The sequence below is a fragment of the Lipophrys pholis genome, assembly GCF_963383615.2.
Source record: "Lipophrys pholis genome assembly, chromosome: 21".
NCBI lineage: Eukaryota > Metazoa > Chordata > Actinopteri > Blenniiformes > Blenniidae > Lipophrys > Lipophrys pholis.
In genome coordinates, this window is record NC_137649.1 from 24728831 (window position 1) to 24751330 (window position 22500).

The following is a 22500-nucleotide window of genomic DNA, read 5'->3' on the forward strand; positions in this document are numbered from 1 at the left end:
AGGAAGACTGGCCACCTCTCTGAATATCTCCCTCTCTCCGCCAGAGTACTCTCGGTACCTGCACTCTCACCTGGATGTCGCGGTGGCCGAGTACAATGTGGACCAGGACCTACCTGGGAACTTCAAGAACCACTGGGCCAAGAACCTTCCTTTCCTGATCGAGGACTACGAGGAGCAGCCGGGCCTGCAGCCTCACATCAAGTCAGTCGCCTCCCTTCGTTTGAAGCAGCAGTGCTTCATACACAACCATTCACGTGGAAACATAAAACTTCTGTGACGTTTCGGGCGTCTGTTGACACGGCAACGGTGACACGGTGACACGGCAACGGTGACACGGCAACGGTGACACGGCAACGGTGACACGACGCTGAAAACACAACTTGTTGAAAACAAGTCCAGAGGCGGAACTTTTGAAAAAACTGTCTAAATGCAAGTTTAGTTGTTTTCATTGAATTATATTACAGGTTAATCTAAAAGAAAAAGAAAAAACACCTTCAAATATTGTTCAAGAAATGTTAAATTGTTTTCAGTAAAAAAGGAAAAATCATTTAAAATATTCAGACATTTTCCTTTTTTTTACTCCTATTAGATAAACTAATAGAGGATACTAAGATTCTTTAAATGAAATAAAAGATTTAATCAACTAATGAATAATAAATAAAGTTTTGAGTTGATTTAGAATCGGATTATTTACAGGTTCAACTTAAAAAAACAAAAGCTTAAATATAAGAGATAAAATATACATCTTTTTGTTATTCTACACTTTTCTAAACTAAAATCATTTTGTTAAACTTAATTACAATTAAAAAGGCGTCTGGTTAAAAAAACAAACAGGAAAAAGACAATAACATACAAAACATTGACTTTTCTGAAATACAACCTGAAGTAATGGAAAGTAAATATAATTCCTGTTTGAATTGTTCAAGGTTCATTAAAAACTTTAAAAGTTAGTGGAAGATGTCGGTTATTTCTACATTTCTCTAAACTTGAAGCATTTTTTAACTTGTTTAAATCAATGTCTTTATTTTCAAATGAAAATATCTTTAAAACGGAACAATTCAATGACAGAACCTTCACAACAGAAAAAAACATCAAAACTTATAAAATATTTTTTTTCACTTTCAAAAGTGAACTAGCAGATCTGATGAGGCCTGAAACGGAACAGGAATCCTGACGTCTCCCCGTGTGTCTCCCCGTGTGTCTCCCCGTGTGTCTCCCCGTGTGTCTCTCTGTGTGTGTATGTCTCTGTGTGTGTGTGTCTCTGTCTCTGTGTGTGTGTGTCTCTGCGTGTGTGTCTTCTGCGTGTGTGTGTGTGTGTGTGTGTCTGCGTGTGTGTGTCTGCGTGTATGTGTGTGTCTGCGTGTCTCTCGGTGTGTGTGTCTCTGTGTGTGTCTCCGCGTGTGTCTCTGTGTCTCTGTGTGTGTGTCTGCGTGTCTCTCGGTGTGTGTGTCTCTGTGTGTGTGTCTGCGTGTGTGTGTGTCTGCGTGTCTCTCTGTGTGTGTGTGTCTCTGTGTATGTCTCCCCGTGTGTCCGTGTCCGTCCTCAGAGACGTCCTGCCACAGAACTTTGAGAGCTACAGCATCGAGGTGCAGAAGCTGATCTGCAGCGCCGACCAGCTGGGGGCGCTCATGCAGTACGACACACCAGGCTTCCTCCCCAACAGGAGGATCCACCGAGGTAGGAGGGGGGAGGGGGGGGGGGGGGGTCCTGACATTCTGCAGGGGGTGTGGAGACTCAGTGTGTGTGTGTGTGTGTGTGTGTGTGTGTGTGTGTGTGTGTGTGTGTGTGTGTGTGTGTGTGTGTGTGTGTGTGTGTGTGTGTGTGTGTGTGTGTGTGTGTGTGTGTGTGTGTGTGTGGTGTGTGTGTGTGTGTGTGTGTGTGTGTGTGTGTGTGTGTGTGTGTGTGTGTGTGTGTGTGTGTGTGTGTGTGTGTGTGTGTGTGTGTGTGTGTGTGTGTGTGTGTGTGTGTGTGTGTGTGTGTGTGTGTGTGTGTGTGTGTGTGTGTGAGAGCAGCCATGGGTCTGGCCACCCTGGAGGTGATGCAGGCGATGCAGAGAACCTGGAGCAACTCTAAGGTCCGGTGAACGGGAAGACGAGGCAGATGCAGTGGAGAGACATGTTCGACATCGCCGTGAAGTGGAGGAGGTGAGGAGGAGGAGGAAGATGAAGGCTTGCAGACCGGAGATCAGAGTTGAAACCGGGTTCCTGAACCGGTTCCTCCTCTCTGTGTGCAGGATCGCGGATCCAGACCAGCCAGTTCTGTGGTTGGACCAGATGCCAGCGAGGAGCCTCAGCCGAGGCTTCAACAACCACATCAACCTCATCAGGTGACGCTTCGCCTCCGTCTGTCTGTCTGTCTGTCTGTCTGTCTGTCTGTCTGTCTGTCTGTCTGTCTGTCTGTCTGTCTGTCTGTCTGTCTGTCTGTCTGTCTGTCCATCCATCCTCCATCAGGCTAACTAGCATTAAGCTAATACAGGCTTGTGGAGTAAAAACACTAAACTTTGGATCATTTATGTCGCCAGTCACTTTTAAATCCTCCCAATGATTGAATTCAGTCTCTCCCCCCCCCCCCCCCCCAGGGGTCAGATCATCAACATCAGGTACCTGGCGTACTTCGACAACATCCTGGACTTCATCAAAGACAGAATCCTGGTGTATCATGGGTAAATGTTGCCGCCTATCTAGAGCTCTATATTGAGGAGGTGTTTCTATCTAGAGCTCTATATTGAGGAGGTGTTTCTATCTAGAGCTCTATAATGAGGAGGTGTTTCTATCTAGAGCTCTATATTGAGGTGTTGTTTCTATCTAGAGCTCTATATTGAGGAGGTGTTTCTATCTAGAGCTCTATAATGAGGTGTTTCTATCTAGAGCTCTATATTGAGGTGTTGTTTCTATCTAGAGCTCTATATTGAGGTGTTGTTTCTATCTAAGCTCTATATTGAGGTGTTGTTTCTATCTAGAGCTCTATATTGAGGTGTTGCTCTGTGTCTCAGAGCGTTTAATCCCCGAGGCCTGCTGGAGGTCCGCCAGGCGCTGGAGAGCGTCAACAAAGTGGAAGACCTGCTCCCCATAATGAAGGTAACCTGGACTTTATGTACAAATACACACAACCCAACTCTGTTGCTTTAAAAGAAATGGCTGTTTGGGTAGAGCAGTTTGTGGGGAATTATATTGTTTTTTGGTACAACGCTTTTTTACATCATGTTTTTTTACATCATGTTTTTTTACACAATGTTTTTTTACACAATGTTTTTTTACACAATGTTTTTTTACATCATGTTTTTTTTACATCATGTTTTTTTACATCATGTTTTTTTACATCATGTTTTTTTACATCATGTTTTTTTACATCATGTTTTTTGGTATAACTTTGGCTTTTGTTGTAATGTTGGTTTTGGGGTGTAACGGTGGTTTTTATGGTGGAGCATGTTTTGTTTTTTTTATGTATTTTATGTATTTCTTTTGGGGTGGAATAATGTTTGATTTACTGGAATAACGTGTTTTTTTTTGATATACTGATAGTTTTTTGTGTTTTTAATTTGAAGTTGGGTTTAGTTTTAGATCTTTTTGATACAACATTGGGAGTTTTGTTTATGATCTTGTTTTTTTGGGGTATAGCATTTTTGTTGTTAGTTTATTGATATAATAGTTTTTCTTTTTACGTGAAGTTAGGATTTGTTTTGTTACAACATTGTTTTGGTAAAATATTTTTTGGTGTAGTTTTAGATTTTCTGTCTGTAGCTTTTTAGTTTGTTCTAATGTTAGTTTATCAGTTTCATGTTAGTTTTTTTAGACGTGATTAGGTTTTGTTATTTTAATAACGTTGGGTTTTTGGGGTATAGCATTGGGTTGTTCTGGTATAACGGTGGATGTGTTAGGTATCAGGTTTGTTGGTTTGGTGTCGACGTTCTTTGAACAGTGAAGATCTGCTGTGTTTCTGTGTTTTTGTTTCCTGAAGCAGTTCAACAGTAAAACCAGAGACGGCTTCACCGTCAACTCCAAAGTACCGAGCATGAAGGATTCTGGGAAAGAATACGACGGTTTCACCATCACCATCACCGGAGACAGGTTCTCCTCTCCTCTCCTCTCCTCTCCTCTCCTCCTCTCCTCTCTTCTCTTCTCTTCTCTTCTCTTCTCTTCTCTTCTCTTCTCTTCTCTTCTCTTCTCTTCTCTTCTCTTCTCTTCTCCTCTTCTCTTCTCTTCTCTTCTCTTCTCTTCTCTTCTCTTCTCTTCTCTTCTCTTCTCTTCTCTTCTCTTCTCTTCTCTTCTCTTCTCTTCTCTTCTCTTCTCCTCTCCTCCTCCTCTCCTCTCCTCCTCCTCTCCCTCTCCTCTCCTCTCCTCCTCTCCTCTCCTCTCCTCTCCTCTCCCTCTCTTCTCTTCTCTTCTCTTCTCTTTCTTTGTCTACTTTTCCCTGTTTGCCTTATTATTGCTATTTATCTTTACCTCTGTTGTTTCTATAGAGAGAAAGATATATCTTCATTTCATTCTATCACTTTCTAGCTGTCCTTCTCCCTCTATCATTCTCCTCTTCACTGTTTTCTCACTCTTTCACTCGAGCTTTCTCCTTCCATTCCTTCTCTCCGTTTTTCTATGTCTCCAATTCTTTTTGCTCTATTTCTACAGTGTGTGTGTGTGTGTGTGTGTGTGTGTGTGTGTGTGTGTGTGTGTGTGTGTGTTTTCTCTCCAGGGTTGGAAACATGTTGTTCTCGGTGGAGACTCAGACCACAGAGGAACGAACTCACCAGTATCAGACAGAGATAGAATCCATCTACAAGGACCTCACAGCTAAAGGGAAAGCCTTGATGCTCTCCACCGAGCTCGGGGTGAGAGACTCTATCCATTCATTCATCCACCCATCCATCCATCCATTCATCCATCCAAACATCACAACTTTTCTTTTTGTCTCTCAGGATGCAGATGCCGTGTGCAACCTGATCCTGTCTTTGGTTTATTACTTCTGCAACCTCATGCCTCTTTCCAGAGGCTCCAGGTAACTTCAAACATCTCAAGTTACGTCAGTCAGTGGGAGGAAGATGCTCTATAATCCCGATTAGAGGAGGAAGATGCTCTATAATCTGGATTAGAGGAGGAAGATGCTCTATAATCTAATGATGGGACGAAGATGCTCTATAATCTGGATTAGAGGAGGAAGATGCTCTATAATCTAATGATAGGGGAGGGAGATGCTCTATAATCTGGATTAGAGGAGGAAGATGCTCTATAATCTGTTAAGTCTTCGGCTAATGCTAACATGCTCACATTACGCAGCTCCGATACAGAAACGTTTTCATGTGGGACCAAAGTACTTCCAGAACTTTATTATGTCAGAACATTGATCATTTCGTGGGACCAAAGTACTTCCAGAACTTTATTATGTCAGAACATTGATCATTTCCTGTTTAGTTGCTAGAATTAGCGGCATTACAGCAACGTTAGCATCGAGTTTCTGAGCGTAGCGCTACAAGCTAACGGTGAATGCACCATGAAAAAGAAATGATGACTTCAGTCAGTTTGGACGAGTTAGTTAGTTAGTTAGTTAGTTAGTTAGTTAGTTATGCTAAATGTCATGGCCAACACTGCCATGATGTTAAATATGAGGACGTACGTAGAGCTGGTGTCTGAGGGGGTCTGCTGTGTTCCCCCTCAGCGTGGTGGCGTACTCGGTGGTGATGGGGGCGCTGATGGCCAGCGGGAAGGAGGTCATCGGTCGGATCCCCAAAGGAAAGGTGAACAAACATGTTTACTTCTTTTTTATGGTCACCGCCGTGGGGCGGGGTCACCGCCGTGGGGCCGGGCCGGGTCACCGCCGTGGGGCCGGGTCACCGCCGTGGGGCCGGGTCGGGTCACCGCCGTGGGGCGGGGTCACCGCCGTGGGGCCGGGCCGGGCCGGGTCACCGCCGTGCGGCCGTGTTGATCGTAAAGAGTTGTTTTCATCCAACCTCTAAAGCGGCGGGTCCAACATGAAGCCCGCGGGCCTGAAGAAGCTCCAACCTGCTAAACAAGTAGATTTTCAAACTAAATTCTGAAGAGTAGCATCAGAACCATGAGCTCCTCGCTTCTATCAAACTCGCTTCATGTTGAGATCAAACTCCTTTTCTCTGCTATTTGTTACATTTCTTATTAAAATCTCAACCTTTTTTTCATGTTTGCTCTTTAAGAAACACTGAAGTTTAAAATTCCACGTTATGACGGCACTATTGTAGCTTTGCGTCCCACTCAGGATGGATTATTGACTGCATGTCTTCACTGTCCCTGCTCTCATCTGTCCTCGCTGCCTTCCAGCTGGTGGATTTTGAAGCCATGACCACTCCCAGTCCAGACAGCTTCAGTAAAACTGCAAAGAGCTGGATGAATCTCAAAAGGTACCGACGTTCTCACTCATTGATTCCCGTACTCGCCTTTTAAAGATCATCGGTTGTGGAGAATATGTGCTATTTGGCCGTTTCCATGTAAACATATCTTGTTTTTCAAATCATTGCCGTGGAGACGCAAAACTTTTCTGAAACGAGAATGCAACGTGATGCGTTTTCACTGGAATCATTGTGTAAATGGGGTCCAAATACCTGTGAGGACCCAAACCAGAACCTCGTGGAACACCTCAAGAGAGAAATGGTGGGAGAATGTCCCGTCTGCCAAGTTAAGATCATCTTGTGCTTCAAAACTGAATCAAGACTTGGAAACCAAAGTTGCAGAACGTGCGGCAGACAGGACTGTCTTGTTCTGAACAGAGACAGAGTCTCTACTAGCAGACGTCTCCGTCAGTCACTGTCTAAGGTTCTGCTCTTCCTCCCCAGTTTACCAGGTTGGTACCAGAGTCTTCCATCTGTAGCCGAGGCCTTCCCGTCCACCAGGACCATGATCGAGGTCCTCAACACAGACTCGTCTTCACACTGTCCAAAGAAGTCCTAACACAGCTTCCACGCAGCTGAGAGGCCGCTGAGTCTTAATAACAGAAACGATGATGATGATGATGATGATGATGAAGGTTATAGAGGTTTTACACTGGGCAGAACAACGGGACGACTTCTTCTGCATCCCAAACAACTCCGGATTCTGATTTCCTCAAAACAAATTAGTTTAAAAACAATTCCACTAACTTATTTAGCGCTCTATTATTAGAGTTGTCTTTTTGAAATGAATTAAAACATTTTCCTCACAGATTTCAATATAATATCTTCAGTTCTTAAAAAAATGAAAGGATGTCCACCTTTTAAATCATTAAACCTGTTGCCATAAGTTAACTTTTATTCCAACATCGAATCCAAATCTGATGTTTATCAAGACATTTTCCCATAAAAGTGCAGAAAGTTTTCTGTAAACTCACATTTTTGCCACAGGGGGCAGTAGTGAGTCCTGTTCAACAGATGTTCTCAGGAGCTGGTTGAATATTTCCCATCTGAATTATTATTATTATTTTCTTCAACCAAAAGCAGGAAGAAAGAAAAGAGGACTCGCTGTACCACCTGGTGGCACAAAGTAGTATTACAACACCGACTAAGACATTGTGTACCTTACTTTTAGCAGAAAGCGCCACCATACGTGGTTTTTCCTTTCCACAGTCGCTCTGCTGCTCATGTGGTTCTGGCGGGTTTCGCTCTGTAAAAAGCACCTAGATATGACTGTGATGTAGTTGGAGCTTTATAAATAAAGTTGAATTGAATTTTAAAAGCTGGTGCTTTTTAAAACTTGAGTCTTACACTGATAATATAAGAAAGTTTACTTTTTTTAAATCGAAGCTCATAAGGAGTTAAAAGTTCTGTTAAATCAGGGGAATCTTTAGATTAGGGGTTTAAAAGTTGGTATTTAATGAGTTTTTTAGCGAGCTCCAGGATCTGAATGTTCTATTCACTGATCCCAGAGAGAAGGAATCTAATGTGAGGATGATGAGCCGATAAACCACAGAAGCCTCAGTCAACAAAACGGAACTTGAAATTTACCGACTTCCTGCAGATATTTTCTGATAAAGTAATGATGCTTTTGGAAAAAGCAGTCGGAGGCCATTTTCACTCTAAAAACGCTTTTTGATATCAGTTAAACATTTTGTAGTTTTATTTTTCTTTTCTTTTTTTTTTATTGTGAGAATTTTTGAAATCGATCCTCTGTACTGACTTATGCGTCTCTTGCCTAATCAATCGAACGTCTTCTGAAGCCCCTCCTCTTGTTCTGCCGCCATCAAGTCCAATCTGAGCTCCATGAAATGGAGCGAATCCCACTAGAGGCTGAACTGCGGCGGCCGTCTGGTTGTTTGGGATGTAGAACTATTCTGTCTGGCGTGGCGCCGCCTCTGCTCCGCAGGCGTCCGAAGCACAAAACCACAATCTGTCTGCAGCTCCACAGACAAAACCCTTTTAAAAAGTCTTTTTAACGCTCTGATTGGCACTTTAAGGTTGGTTCAGCCTATCAGCAGAGGAGCATTAAGAAAGAGAAGAAACGGAACAAAAACTTTATTGAAAGCGTTTGCTCAGCACTTCCTGTCACGTGACCAATAGAAACGGTGGTATGGAAGGTGGGCGGGCTCACGGGACAGACAGTCAGAGACACTCGTCTCTTGTCTCTGTTAAAAACAAGGACATTGTCCTACAGGATGTTGAGCACGTATAAATAGATATGTGTATAAAAAGCACAAATAATCTGTTTCCAAGGGATTAAATCAGATTTCACAACGTCACCATTTGGCAAAACAGTGAAAACTTTAAAAAGACTTCAGTTTGACATTTAAAAAACAAAAGTATTTCATTTCTTCTGGCCTCGATTACGTTTAAAACATAGTAATGAACTCAAACTCACTCAAATCCTGGATGCCTATTGCAGTTCTTAACACTAGGTGGCGCCAGTACTTTTCATTGTGAAGCAGTCCTGGCATCACTTCCTCCTTGTCTTACAAGGCGTGTCCAACTTCAGGTCCCTGGACCAAAACCGGCTCCAGGCCGGACAAACCCAATCTTCTCACACTTTGAAAACTCTCGGTTTCAGATTATAAACAGATTTTTGTCGTTTGGTTTTTGAAAACGTTCCGACCCTCCTGGGTGGTTTTAAAATCAAGCACAGTAGTTTGACGACCTTGAAATATTCGGAGTCTGTAGCTTTAAATTCTCACAGCCTCGTTGCTGGAAGTCACGTCAGGACTGCCGGCATTGAATGTTTCCAGAACTCATTTCTTTAGTTTCTTTTTCATCTTTTCATTTTTCACATCTTGTTTTTACTTTCTTCTGCATCGGCTGTCCCCGGCTTTAGAGATGCAGTATGTAATATTGATGTAGTACTACCTTTGTCCACCGGGTGGCTGTAATGAGTCTGACTCATAATTTTTTATTTATTTATTTTTTTTAATCTTTTTGGACTGAAAACCGATCTGAGTGACTCCACACCACCTTGTGGTAGAAGGTGGTATTACAACATGGGGCGACATGTTGCTTGGTTAGCGCGCTACCTTCTGTTTTAAATCCACGTTTTAACGTCATTTAGTTCCATTTCCGAGAAGAGTAATTGAACATTCTGCACCTCAGTGCTGCGATGGCTGACGGAGCGACGAGTGCACAACTTATCTTAAAACTTGAAGGGTTTTGTTTTGTATTGATGAATGTTCAGCAGCAAATAATAAAATGTGTGGACACATTGACCCCACTGGGATGTCTGCTTTGTCTTCCGTCCTCCATTACACCGCAGGACTAGGATCATAATGAAGTTGTTGTTTTGGATTGGTGTGGTTTCACTCATACCTAAGAACAAAACACACAATGTGATTTACTCCACAATCTTTAAAATCTGAAGTTCAAACCTTTTGTTGTTATTTTGCCGCCAATAAGCTGAACAGTTTTATATCTTGAGGTTCTTTAAGACTTTAAGGACTCGTTTTCAAGTGAAAACTTATGTTGAGTTTTGGGTCCGTTTCCATGACAACGGTGCTCAGTCACTTAAAAAATATTTTTGGGGGAAACTACTACCAAGGTGGAACTTTTTGAAAACAAAGCATCTCTGTGGAAACGAGGAGGGGGGCACGCCGACTCCATGGAAACGGGGGGGGGGGGGGGGGGGGACCAAGCTTTTGAAAACGCTCCCAATCCATGATAATGTGGGAAAACACAACTTTTGTGAAAAGCTGCGACTGTGTACTGCACACCACGGTCGTAGTAACTAGTAGTTCTGCACTTTCAGCTCAGTCGAGCCAATCAACAACCTCTGTGGTGTCGTGACCCCCAGTCCAAGTTCTCCTGGACTTGGTACTCTTGTTTTGACAGTCACCGTAATAACATGTCTGTGTACTCCCATTGTTAATGTTTATAGCATCTGGCATTGTACTGTAATAAAGTACAAAGTACAAGGAAATATATAACAAGTAATGTTTTAAATCACCTGTGATCACCTGAAACTACAAAGTTGTACAATTGTTAGCTCACAATGAGAAATCTATATCTGTTGGTGTGTACTTGTGTGTTTCATGGCCACTGTTGTTTCTCAACAATATTATTTGTATTTATATTTCCAAATTGGAACGCGTAGTCGGAGGTAATTTTCCCAGTTCCCGTGAACGCAGCACGAGCCTCACGTGGTGCGTTCACATGTCAGGATGTATTAGAGCTCGCATGGCAGCCGGTTTCCCTCAGTCCCTCAGAGGAGGCAGCAGGTAATCATGGCTGAGGACGTGAGTGAAGACACCCTCTATTCTGCTCTCAGTCTGCTGCTCAACATGAGCAAAGTTCTTCTGGAAAACGCCAAACAGGAAGCTGCAGGTAGGAGCCAGAAAACACTGCTCTCACGCAATCTGATGGAAGTTCGGACAATTCTGGGCAATTTGCTGGGATTAGAACTCCAAACATCTACAAAGTTGATTTCATATTTGATGAAGTCGGTCAGGTGTCTTCAGTAATTCGGCATTTGTGAGGTACAACTTAAGCTCTCAGTTCTGAACTTTGACCTCTTGAACTGGTCAATAAAACCGTTGATCAACTCGTGAAAGTGGAGCCTCAGTAAGAGTAAACAGAACGGGACCAGATAAGCCTGTACGTGCAGTACACATACTGTATGCCGAATTATAAAACAGTTTGACTTAATTTAGAAATCCAGGTTTCTGTTTTTATGTTTGGTGTAGTTATGGTTAAAAATGTAAAAAAATACAACTCTAAATGGAGTCTGGTATTGGTTATTCTCCTGTTAAAGGGTTAAAGGATTTTATGAGGGAGGACAAAGTACAATCTACTAAACTGCACTTTCTGTGTCATCTCATAATTCAAAGTATTGCAGTATGATTACAATGATTATAACTACAGTTTTGATGAATATTTTAAACCCCTGAGCAGAGCATCATTGTGAGAGCAGATCAGGTGGAATTACAGGCCTCAGAGGTGTGAAGGAGCTGTAATCTAATCCCTGTCATGCTCTCTGCCAACACAAGGCCATTGTACCAAGCAGCCGACTAGTAACTGTGGCTCCTTTGTTCACCCGCAGCCTCCCTGGAGAAATTCGTCCCCTATAAGATCACCACCTTGTTCGGCCTCATCACAGCCGGAGCCGACTTCTACAGGAGGTGAGGAGGAGCCAGCGGCTCGTCGAGACAGCCGGGTGATTGATGTGTGACTCAAACAAACTTGTGTTCTGAGCAGCATTGGAGTGAAGAAGAAGAGTGAAGCTGAAGCAGTATGGCAGCAATCTTATGAGTAAGTATGATTCAACACATCCGTTGGTCTGTGTGGCGGTCAGGTAGGGAGAGTCGTAGGTCCGGGAGTCGGTATGGTAGGGGGTCGGTATGGTAGGGGGTCGGTATGGTAGGGAGTCGGTATGGTAGGGGGTCGGTATGGTAGGGGGTCGGTATGGTAGGGGGTCGGTATGGTAGGGGGTCGGTTTGGTAGGGGGTCGGTATGGTAGGGGGTCGGTATGGTAGGGGGTCGGTATGGTAGGGGGTCGGTATGGTAGGGGGTCGGTATGGTAGGGGGTCGGTATGGTAGGGAGTTGGTATGGTAGGGAGTCGGTAGGGTAGGGGGTCAATGTGTTGGTTGGTAGGTCGGTATTGTAATAGGTCGTATGTCCATTGGTTGGTTAACACATAGTTATGTTGATAACTTAGTAAGTGGATGAAAATGTTGGTAGGTCAGTACGGTGGTCAGTCAGTCCAGATGTAAGGCAGATGTAAGGCAGATGTAAGGTCCATATCGTCACTTGTGTTCAGGTTCTGAGTTCCACCGTTTGTCCGCCGGCAGAAAAAGAAGAGTCACTTATAATTATGTGAATTCTTGTCGTGGGCGTTGTGACAAGTTAATGCAGGTTGACATGCAGCAGAGAGAGATTTCTGTCTGTCCCCTCCCAGAGTGAGGACAGTCTGTCCCCTCCCAGAGTGAGGACAGTCTGTCCCCTCCCAGAGTGAGGACAGTCTGTCCCAGTCTGTCCTCCTATCGATCACACTCCATTCTAGAGAACTGGAATCAGATGAACCTCATCAACCGTCTCTGGAGTTCAACTGTAATGAAGATAACAAACGTGTGTGTGTGTGTGTGTGTGTGTGTGTGTGTGTGTGTGTGTGTGTGTGTGTGTGTGTGTGTGTGTGTGTGTGTGTGTGTGTGTGTGTGTGTGTGTGTGTGTGTGTGTGTGTGTGTGTGTGTGTGTGTGTGTGTGTGTGTGTGTGTGTGTGTGTGTGTGTGTGTGTGTGTGTGTGTGTGTGTGTGTGTGTGTGTGTGTGTGTGTCAGCAATGCACCAGTGAAGGAGAAGGTGGAGGAGCTCCGTCAGTTGGAGGTTTGTTAAATCTGTTTATATTTTTACTCGTCTGCTTTATTCTTTTATTAAATTAATAATTTTATGTTTATTTATTAGTTTTCTTAATGAAACCACAGCATTTATTACCTTTAACTTATGTTTTCATTAGCTTTACTTTTTTATGGCCTCATCAGTTCGACATGAAACACACACTTTTGTATAAAAGTAAAGTGTGTGTGTGTGTGTGTGTGTGTGTGTGTGTGTGTGTGTGTGTGTGTGTGTGTGTGTGTGTGTGTGTGTGTGTGTGTGTGTGTGTGTGTGTGTGTGTGTGTGTGTGTGTGTGTAGACTGAGTGGGACTCCTTCCTGCAGAGTGTGGATGAAGGTCTGCAGACGACAGACGGTCAGCTCTCAGGCACAAAAACACCCGACAGTCTGAGTCCCGACACCGAGCTGACGGACGGACGCAGTGGAAGGTAATGTCGGCAGCACAGGCCTGGTTCCCCGGTTCGAGACCCGTGATGCTGAGTGGTGTTGTTGTATTGTAGGAGTGTGACTCTGGGGCAGTTTCTGCGTCCGGGGCAGAAGCTGCTGCTGGTTCTGATCAGACACGTGGGATGACTGCCGTGACGAGACCACGTGGCCGAGCTGGAGGCTCAGCAGGTCAGTGTGCAGGGAGCCGTCATACCAACTTCTACCACCAGAGGTCAGAGTGCAGGGAGCCGTCATACCAACTTCTACCACCAGAGGTCAGAGTGCAGGGAGCCGTCATACCAACTTCTACCACCAGAGGTCAGAGTGCAGGGAGCCGTCATACCAACTTCTACCACCAGAGGTCAGAGTGCAGGGAGCCGTCATACCAACTTCTACCACCAGAGGTCAGAGTGCAGGGAGCCGTCATACCAACTTCTACCACCAGAGGTCAGAGTGCAGGGAGCCGTCATACCAACTTCTACCACCAGAGGGTGTGTGACAGCAGAAAGCTGCTACATAAAAACCTCCATGACTGGATCTGACTTGCTGAGTAAAAAACTTCCTACTCAGCAGACTTTAAAGTACAAAGTAACAGGAAATGGGTTTTTGTGTATTTTTGTGTTTCATGTGTTTGTGTGGCGTGTTGTTTTTTTGCATTTTGTGTGTTTTTTCTGTTTTGTGTGTTTTTTCTGTTTTGTGTTTTCCCTGGGTTCTGTGTGTATTTCCCGGTGGTCTCTGTGTTCTGGTCGGACTGTTCGTGAAGCCGGAGTACTCGCTGCCGTTGTGTGTTGAGTTTGCATGTTCCTCCTCAGAGCCTCCTGGAGTCTCGGTCAGTCGGGGTCTTGGTCGTCTCCTTCGCCAGCCTGGAGGCGGCGGCTGTTTGGTTGGAACAGACCGGGAGTAACCTGCAGGTGGCGCTGGATCCACAGAGAAAGGTTCACAACTTTCCTCTCATTTATTTAAAGGGGAAGTTTGTAAAATATGAGTGGTACCACTTTTGGTCATTTGGTGGCAGTAGAGAGTCGGAGCCTGTATTTTACTGACAGTCCAGTCTCCAGGACGACCAGAGCCTCTACGAGTCTGGACTGACGGAGGCGGACCTGTTTAAAGGTCCAAGACTTTAGGGGACAGAGACCAAGACCTCTGGACGACGTTCCTGAGACATCGGCCGCCTCCAAACGTCGTTTCCTTTTCATTTAGTTCCTGGTCTGTCAAGACGCTTTATTATAAATCATATTATGTATTGATTAAATACTTTTCCTGAGTAATAAGATATATTGGCAGGAAGCCCCGCCCCTTTTTGGGGCAAAACCGGTTGTCATTTTGAAGTTGAGTCGTGGGGGCAGCTGCTGAAATTAACTAAAAAAGTAACTTGTAATCAAACTTGGTTACTTTTAAAAGCGAGTAATTACTAAAGAAATGACTAGATTACTAAAGAAGTTACTTTCAAATGAGTAACTAGTAATCAGATTACATTTTCGAGGCGTACCCATTTGGTTTGGGGGGGGGGGTAAATGTCCCACGTTTCCTGAGATCAAAATGCGTTGCGTTTTCAGCTGAAGCGTTGCCGTGGGAACGCGGCCATAAGCCCCTCCCTCTTCTCTGTTTGCCTCCCGCCACAGATCTACAGACGTTTCGGTCTGGGCTCGTCCTACTCCAAGGTGATGAAGTTCGGCTGCTTGCTGCAGTACTCCGAGTTCAGGACCGCCGAGCGGGACTTCCCCGACATCGCCCCCCGTCTGCTGGAGGACATCTACCAGGTCTGTCTGTCTTCATACTGTCGTCTCAGTCCTGCCTTTAGATTAATTTTCCAGAAACTTGTGGGGGGGGGGGGGTGTGTTTCATCATGAACCTGCAGTACCTAAGTTTAGCCACATGAGGGCAGCAGGACACTTTAAGGTTGAGGATGTGACCAAGATGGCGGCTGGTTTCCAGCAGGTTGAGTCTGGACTCAGTGAAGAGCAGCAGTTTGTCTTCCTTCCAGATGGGCGGAGACTTTCTGCTGGACCAATCAGGGAAGGTCCTTCTCTGTCATCCCAGTAAAACCCCGTTGGACCGACCGACTGTGGCGGACATCGTGAGCGCGGCGGATGCGGCGGAGGCCTCGGCCTGAAGGAACGCCGCTGGACGCTCCGCCCACGTCTCCGACGCCGCGGGGGAAGATCAGCTCTTTGCGTCACGTTTATGACGTCACACTTCGCAGTCATGACATCATGGAGGCGTGTGACCGATGCTGGAAGCGGAAAGCAAAGAGCTCTGATCTTCTCCGTCGTATCGGAGTCGGGAACTTTTAATACTTTAACTTTTCTCTCTCTGAAAACACTGATTTACCTTCGTGATTTAACCTTCTGACGCTTCTTCACGTCAGTGATTCTCCATCTTTGTTTCTCACCGTCGCTCTGATCCCTGATTCGCCAAAACAAACGCAGATGGACACGCCCACTTCCACCGACATGCCACACGAAGAACCTCGAGGGGAAAAAGGGTTTTGTTTTTTAAATACGCAAATTCTATTTAGACCAAGTGAGGCTTCATTTACACACTTTGTCAAGTGGAAACTAAGTTTAGTTTTGTTGCTCGGAGCCGCTGAAGCCGCTCACCAGAGAGACGGACGTCCCAAACGCTCCGTCTCTCTGGAGAGCCGCTGAAGCCGCTCACCAGAGAGACGGACGTCCCAAACGCTCCGTCTCTCTGGAGAGCCGCTGAAGCTGCTCACCAGAGAGACGTCCCAAACGCTCCGTCTCTCTGGAGAGCCGCTGAAGCCGCTCACCAGAGAGACGGACGTCCTAAAAGCTCCGTCTCTGGAGAGCCGCTGAAGCTGCTCACCAGAGAGACGTCCCAAACGCTCCGTCTCTCTGGAGAGTTGCTGAAGCCGCTCACCAGAGAGACGGACGTCCTAAAAGCTCCGTCTCTCTGGAGAGCCGCTGAAGCTGCTCACCAGAGAGACGTCCTAAAAGCTCCGTCTCTGGAGAGCCGCTGAAGCTGCTCACCAGAGAGACGGACGTCCCAAACGCTCCGTCTCTCTGGAGAGCCGCTGAAGCCGCTCACCAGAGAGACGTCCCAAACGCTCCGTCTCTCTGGAAAAGGGGGACAAGTTCACTTTTTGAAAAAGCTGTGATACAGTGGAAATGGGACAAAATGCAACTTTTCGTAAACGCTGCTCCTGATCATGTTAACGACGTTTTGTTCTCTCCTGCAAACTAACAGCACCACCCGGTGGCCCAGCATGCGTACTACATCGTGTTCAGTGTTTTTATCGTTGCCATGGAAACACAAAACGTAAAAATGAAGCAGATTGAGAGTTTTAGATAAAACTACTTTGTTTTTCTTTCCAGCTGCAGGACATTCAGATGTAATGACGACTGATCGGCTGTTTTTATTAAATGAATATAAAGATATGAAGTGTGAAACGTTTCATTGACACAAAGCGCAGAACAGGAAACCCTAAAACCTGAAAGGACTAAATCAAAAACTGAAAAATACTTTGAAGGAATCAGTTATACGACTTTATTGAACGAGATCATATCCTAACTTTCCTGCAGAGACAGAAGTTTATGTTTTAAAAACGGGGATAATTCCTGCTTGTTTTTATACAAATCGACTCTTAAGTTCAAATTGCTGGATATTCTGTTTGGTGCTGGGAACGAGAACCTTCCCAGGAGGATCCAATCCTTCAGAATAAAACGAGGACGTTCTGATTTAAGAGGTTTGCTTCGGTTTGAAATGATCAAAATAAGAATAAAGACGTGTTTCAGTTGTTAAGGAAGAAGAGTAGAGATCAACTTAAGTTAATCAGTTCTCTGTTAAAATTCAACAAGTTTCTAAAATGTGATCTTAATACATATCGGTGATGTGACTAGTCGGTGCAGTACGTTTCTTCTTGAGAAGCATTAGAAGGTTCTAGAGCACACGTGTGGAACTCCAGGCCTCGAGGGCCGCAGCCCTGCACGTTCTCCATGTCTCCCAGCTTCAACACAGCTGATTGCAATGAGCAGCTCGTTCTCTGGCTTTGTGCTGAATGTGGTGATGAACCATCAGGAGGTTCAGGGGAGGGAGACATTGAAAACGTGCAGGGCTGCGAGTTCGACACGTGTGTTCTAGAGGAACGTGGTTGAGTTGATGTGACGTTCAGGGGGGCTGGGAAATCAAACCTTTCTTCTGCCCAAAACCTTTATTGGTTGTAAGACGTGTTCTTGAAGGGAAAATGTACTTGTTGAATGTTGACAACCAAAATAAAACTTCATCCATTCAAATAAAGTTTAGTCGTTCATTTATCCTCTTCTTCAGTTTCTTTTCTAAAGTTTTATGTTAGTTTCAGGTTTCTAACTTCTCCAGTGAACGTTGGGTTGTGTGTTGGTCTGCGTGGATTTATGGGTTTTAGGTACTTTACCACCTTTTTACAGAAACTCTACTGAATTCATGAAATCTTCAGGGATGATTTGTCATCGAGGATCAATCCGTCAGATTTGAGCACGTTAACGACTAACCGTCTGAGTTAATCCCAAACTGTCCCTTACAAAGCAGGTGAGAGAGGCACCTCCTGGAGATCAGCGTCCGTTACATTGATATAAGCTAACGGCTAAAGTCCTAGCGATGCTAACTCGGTTGCACAAACAAACACGGCGTTGGTGAAGTTCTGCGCTCTACCGAGTGTAGCTCTACTTTCTAATTGTGTTTAAACGCTTGTCAGAATTCTAGAATCGCCGTTTAGTTACTTTGTTTTGAACTGGTTTTATATTGGAAAGTCGTCTCCAGGTCGTCTCCAGGACCTGATGGACATCCAGGTCATCACCAGGTCGTCTCCAGGTCGTCTCCAGGCCCTGAAGGACATCCAGGTCATCACCAGGTCGTCTCCAGGTCGTCTCCAGGACCTGATGGACATCCAGGTCATCTCCAGGTCGTCTCCAGGTCGTCTCCAGGACCTGATGGACATCCAGGTCATCTCCAGGTCGTCTCCAGGTCGTCTCCAGGTCGTCTCCAGGCCCTGAAAGACATCCAGGTCATCACCAGGTCGTCTCCAGGTCGTCTCCAGTCCCTGAAGGACATCCAGGTCATCACCAGGTCGTCTCCAGCTCGTCTCCAGGCCCTGAAGGACATCCAGGTCATCACCAGGTCGTCTCCAGGTCGTCTCCAGGCCCTCAAGGGCATCCAGGTCATCCCCAGGTCATCTCCAGGAGATCCCCAGTATGTCCCCAAACTCCAGGTCGTCTCCAGACCCTCAAGGGCGTCCCAGTCATCCCCAGGTCGTCTCCATCCTCCAGGTCATCTCCAGGCCCCAGGTTGTCTCCAGGACGTCTCCAGGTGGTCTCCAGGTGGGTGTTTTCCTGCAGGGAGGCGTGTGTCTGATGGAGGAATCTGCTGATCCTCTCCAAACTGCCTCCTGTCCTTTTCTCTCCTCCTCCAGTCTGTCGGAGCTTCAGAACCAATAGTTTGGATTCCAGGAGTGAAGCAGCAGCAGAGTCCCTGCTGGTCTCCAGCTGCAGGAGGAACCTTCAGTCTGGACTATCCTGGAAGGGGCTTCAGTTCAGAGCAGTGATTTCCACTTCCACACCAAACGGATCGTCTCAGAACCCGGAAACACGACGATTCAGCTGAAAACGCTGAGGAATGTGAAGCTTTGTTGTTTGAAGTACAGGACATTCTACAACCACCAAGTTGTGTTGTTATTATGGTGACTGTCAAAATAAAAGTACCAAGTCCAGGAGGTACGTCCGAATTGTCCCTCCTGTCTCCTTCTCTATCACTCCTCCTTCACCCCGGAAGGGTTCTGTGTGGCGGCCATGATGTGGACCGTCTGATTCTCAGTAAGCAAAGGAAAGGAGGCTCGATACTTCCTTTAGAACCTCCTTTAGCCTAGGAACCGCTGATGGTTCCTTTAGAACCTCCTTTAGCCTAGGAACCACTGATGCATCCTTTAGAACCTCCTTTAGCCTAGGAACCACTGATGCATCCTTTAGAACCTCCTTTAGCCTATGAACCGCTGATGCTTCCTTTAGAACCTCCTTTAGCCTAGGAACCGCTGATGCTTCCTTTAGAACCTCCTTTAGCCTATGAACCGCTGATGCTTCCTTTAGAACCTCCTTTAGCCTAGGAACCGCTGATGCTTCCTTTAGAACCTCCTTTAGCCTAGGAACCACTGATGCTTCCTTTAGAACCTCCTTTAGCCTAGGAACCACTGATGCTTCCTTTAGAACCTCCTCTAGCCTAGGAACCACTGATGCTTCCTTTAGAACCTCCTATAGCCCAGGAACCACTGATGCTTCCTTTAGAACCTCCTATAGTCTAGGAACCACTGATGCTCCCTTTAGAACCTCCTTTAGCCTAGGAACCACTGATGCTTCCTTTAGAACCTCCTTTAGCCTAGGAACCACTGATGCTTCCTTTAGAACCTCCTTTAGCCTAGGAACCACTGATGCTCCCTTTAGAACCTCCTTTAGCCTAGGAACCACTGATGCTTCCTTTAGAACCTCCTTTAGCCCAGGAACCACTGATGCTTCCTTTAGAACCTCCTTTAGCCTAGGAACCACTGATGCTTCCTTTAGAACCTCCTCTAGCCTAGGAACCACTGATGGTTCCTTTACCAAAGGAGACCAGCTCATGTTCCCCCACAATTCGTTGCAGTGACAACATTTAAAGGAACCCGCTCATCGGAGCTTCAGGGAAACTCAGGATGACTGAGAAAGGAGCAGATCATGTAAGTTACCAAAGTAATAATCTGCCTAGAACACCTTTACTAACTCCTTTAGGAAGCCTCCTAACACCTTTCACTAACTCCTTTAGGAAGCATCCTAACACCTTTCCTGACTCCTTTAGGAAGCCTCCTAACACCTTTCACTAACTCCTTTAGGAAGCCTCCTAACACCTTTCACTAACTCCTTTAGGAAGCCTCCTAACACCTTTCACTAACTCCTTTAGGAAGCCTCCTAACACCTTTCACTAACTCCTTTAAGAAGCCTCCTAACCCCTTTCCTGACTCCTTTAGGAAGCCTCCTAACACCTTACCTTAACCCTGTGATGTCATCCAGGGGGTTAAGGTAAAGTCCCTAGATAAGGAGACAGGAGGGACAATTCGGACAATTTGTCATGAAGACAGGGTCTGAAAAAGGCTGTGGACCCCCTCTGACCTCATCACTCCAAATATATCAGTGAAGCCCTCTGTGCTTTGACTCCGCCCCCCGGATCTCTGGTGCCCCTCCCCCTTCTTTGCTGAAAAAAAGACAACGCAGCCACAAGTGGTGTAACTTAGTGGTAAGAGAAAGAGCACTGTTATTTGAAGGAAGGAATCTCCAAGACATGAACATCGTCTACATTCGTGTTTGTATTCATGGAAATCACAACCTGACGATCCTGATGTCCTGAAAGCAGAAAGCTCCGGTCCAGACCTGCGTTAACGGGTTTCCTCTGATCCGGTCGCGTGTCGAGTCCAGACTGTTTACACTATGGGGCGTTTCAGGCTGACCACTAGTGTTCGGATTGTGTCACTGCAGCTACGTCACTTCCGCTAAAGGACCTGGTTGTGATGCGAGGCGTCCATCATGAGCTGGACGGGTCCTCGTTCCAGGCTGTCGTCAGGCTCCGGGTCTCTGCAGATCTTCAGGCCTCCAGTCCTCCAGTCCTCCAGTCCTCCAGACCTCCAGTCCTCCAGTCCACCAGTCCACCAGTCCTCCAGGCCTCCAGTCCTCTAGTCCACCAGTCCACCAGTCCTCCAGTCCTCCAGTCCTCTAGTCCACCAGTCCACCAGTCCTCCAGGCCTCCAGTCCACCAGTCCTCCAGTCTTCCAGTCCTCTAGTCCTCCAGGCCTACAGTCCTCCAGACCTCCTGTCCACCAGTCCCCCTGTCCTCTAGTCCTCTAGTCCTCCAGTCCTCCAGACCTCCAGTCCACCAGTCCACCAGTCCACTAGTCCTCCAGTCCTCCAGTCCTCCAGTCCACCAGTCCACCAGTCCTCCAGTCCACCAGTTCACTAGTCCACTAGTGCTCCATTCCACCAGTCCTCCAGTCCTCCAGTCCTCCAGTCCTCCAGTCCACCAGTCCTCCAGACCTCCAGTCCACCAGTCCACCAGTCCACCAGTCCTCCAGTCCACCAGTCCTCCAGTCCTCCAGTCCACCAGTCCTCCAGACCTCCAGTCCACCAGTCCTCCAGTCCTCCAGAATCATTCGGAGCGGCTCTTCCTCTTCAAGTCGCTTCACGCGTTGTGATTTCCTTCGTCCCAGAGGACACGTAACAGTCGTAGGAGAACGGTGGTGAAACCTTTGGTCTCGGCTCTAAATCTTTGGTCCTCCCGTGAGACCGGTTCAAGGACGGCCATTGTGATAGCGACAGTTCGTGACGACTGCTTCCTGTTCACGCTGGTCTTTAGGACTCGCCACGTGTGACCGGATCACCTGAACCTCCCGCTAACTTCAGGTCTGAACGGGCCCTAATGTCTCCGGCGGCGGCGGCGGCGGCGGCGCGTTAAAGGTAACTAAAGTACTGTAAACATCAGGGGTAGCAGTGGCGTAGCGATGGCGTGTTAGAGCTTCCAGAAGAGTCCGTCTTAAAGAGCCACCCGGTCGTCAAACTCGCACACGTAGTTCATGGTCCGGTCGCAGTAGTGGTCCCACCAGTCGCCGTCATCCGACGCCATGGCCACGCAGTTCTCTCGCCGCCCGCCGTCCGGCTGGCTGGACAGGAAGTGCTTCCGCCACTGGAAGTAGGAAACCCGCGTCCCGTCGTCGAACAGGTACATCCCCTCAGAGCGCAGGTCGTTGACGCCCAGCCACACCGGCCAGTTCCCCGGGTGGAAGAAGGTCTTGACGTAGTCGGCTAGTGCCTCCTGCTCGCGGCGGTCGCGGGGCATCGCCATGCGGCCACCGCGCTCCAAACACTTCCTGGACGCTCCGGCGTAATCCTGCAGGCTGTTGTACACCAGGTAACACTTGTAGCCCAGCCGGCGGCCTTTCTGGCAACCTGGAGGATTTCAAATCACTTTTTATTATTAATATTTATTAAAGAGCATCTTCCTCCTCTAACATCAGATCATAGAGCATCTTCCTCCTCTGTCATCCAGATCATAGAGCATCTTCCTCCTCTGTCATCCAGATCATAGAGCATCTTCTCTCTTACCCTCTAGTCGTCCCATGTCTTTGCGGTTGTCCTTGCTGTGCTGGTAAACCTCCCGGATGTTCTCCTCCAGCTCGCCGACTTTAGCTGCCATGGCGACGGCGAGACGAGAAGAAGAAGGTAAAGACAGTTATTCTGTGTGAAGAGCAGCGACTCGACCTGAGGAGACTGGTCTCACCGTCCATCCTGGACAGACGGTCGATCAGCTGACTGACTTTAACGTCCAGAGTGTAGTGACCCACG

The 22500-nt window shown here is 46.5% G+C and overlaps 4 protein-coding genes across 13 annotated transcripts in view; 3 read left to right on the forward strand and 1 right to left on the reverse strand.

Moving 5' to 3' along the window:
* Positions 1–2327, forward strand: part of LOC308126551 (tetratricopeptide repeat protein 13-like) — a gene marked incomplete at its 5' end in the record, with an annotated part of 3172 nt that extends 845 nt beyond the window's left edge. Inside the window, 4 exons of the mRNA XM_080491052.1 lie at positions 45–201; positions 1547–1677; positions 2013–2144; positions 2234–2327. Of these exons, the coding sequence (XP_080347178.1) occupies positions 45–201; positions 1547–1677; positions 2013–2083 (359 nt within the window). The 3' untranslated portion in view covers positions 2084–2144; positions 2234–2327. The remainder of the gene's footprint in view (positions 1–44; positions 202–1546; positions 1678–2012; positions 2145–2233) is intronic.
* Positions 1–9622, forward strand: part of LOC308126336 (tetratricopeptide repeat protein 13-like) — a 22814-nt gene extending 13192 nt beyond the window's left edge. The window contains 6 exon segments of the mRNA XM_080490647.1: positions 3958–4067; positions 4687–4822; positions 4910–4989; positions 5647–5725; positions 6282–6361; positions 6794–9622. Coding sequence (XP_080346773.1) covers positions 3958–4067; positions 4687–4822; positions 4910–4989; positions 5647–5725; positions 6282–6361; positions 6794–6908 — 600 coding nt within the window. The 3' untranslated portion in view covers positions 6909–9622.
* A 918-nt stretch (positions 9623–10540) lies between these two features.
* selenol (selenoprotein L) lies at positions 10541–17407 on the forward strand. Of its 10 annotated transcripts, none has more exons than XR_013936426.1 (10): positions 10541–10729; positions 11445–11523; positions 11600–11653; positions 12678–12723; positions 13031–13158; positions 13231–13345; positions 13969–14091; positions 14779–14916; positions 15141–15827; positions 16212–16547. XR_013936426.1 is itself a non-coding variant. In XM_080490709.1 (9 exons), the coding sequence occupies exons 1-9, from the start codon at positions 10630–10632 to the stop codon at positions 15267–15269; spliced, it is 912 nt and encodes a 303-aa protein (XP_080346835.1). In that variant the 5' UTR covers positions 10559–10629; the 3' UTR covers positions 15270–17406. The 10 variants fall into 10 exon arrangements, 1 of the variants encoding a protein (XP_080346835.1); XR_013936427.1 differs by having other exon boundaries at positions 10557–10729; positions 15141–15738; positions 15796–16547; XR_013936428.1 differs by adding an exon at positions 17230–17407 and having other exon boundaries at positions 10559–10729; positions 15141–17090.
* Positions 17408–20394: 2987 nt separating this feature from the next.
* The window catches only part of clec11a (C-type lectin domain containing 11A), a 4701-nt gene continuing 2595 nt past the window's right edge, over positions 20395–22500 (reverse strand). The window contains exons 3-5 of the mRNA XM_080490710.1: positions 22436–22500; positions 22261–22344; positions 20395–22104 (exon numbers count right to left, since the gene is read on the reverse strand). The exon at positions 22436–22500 is cut by the window's right edge and continues 43 nt beyond it. Coding sequence (XP_080346836.1) covers positions 21692–22104; positions 22261–22344; positions 22436–22500 — 562 coding nt within the window. The 3' untranslated portion in view covers positions 20395–21691. The remainder of the gene's footprint in view (positions 22105–22260; positions 22345–22435) is intronic.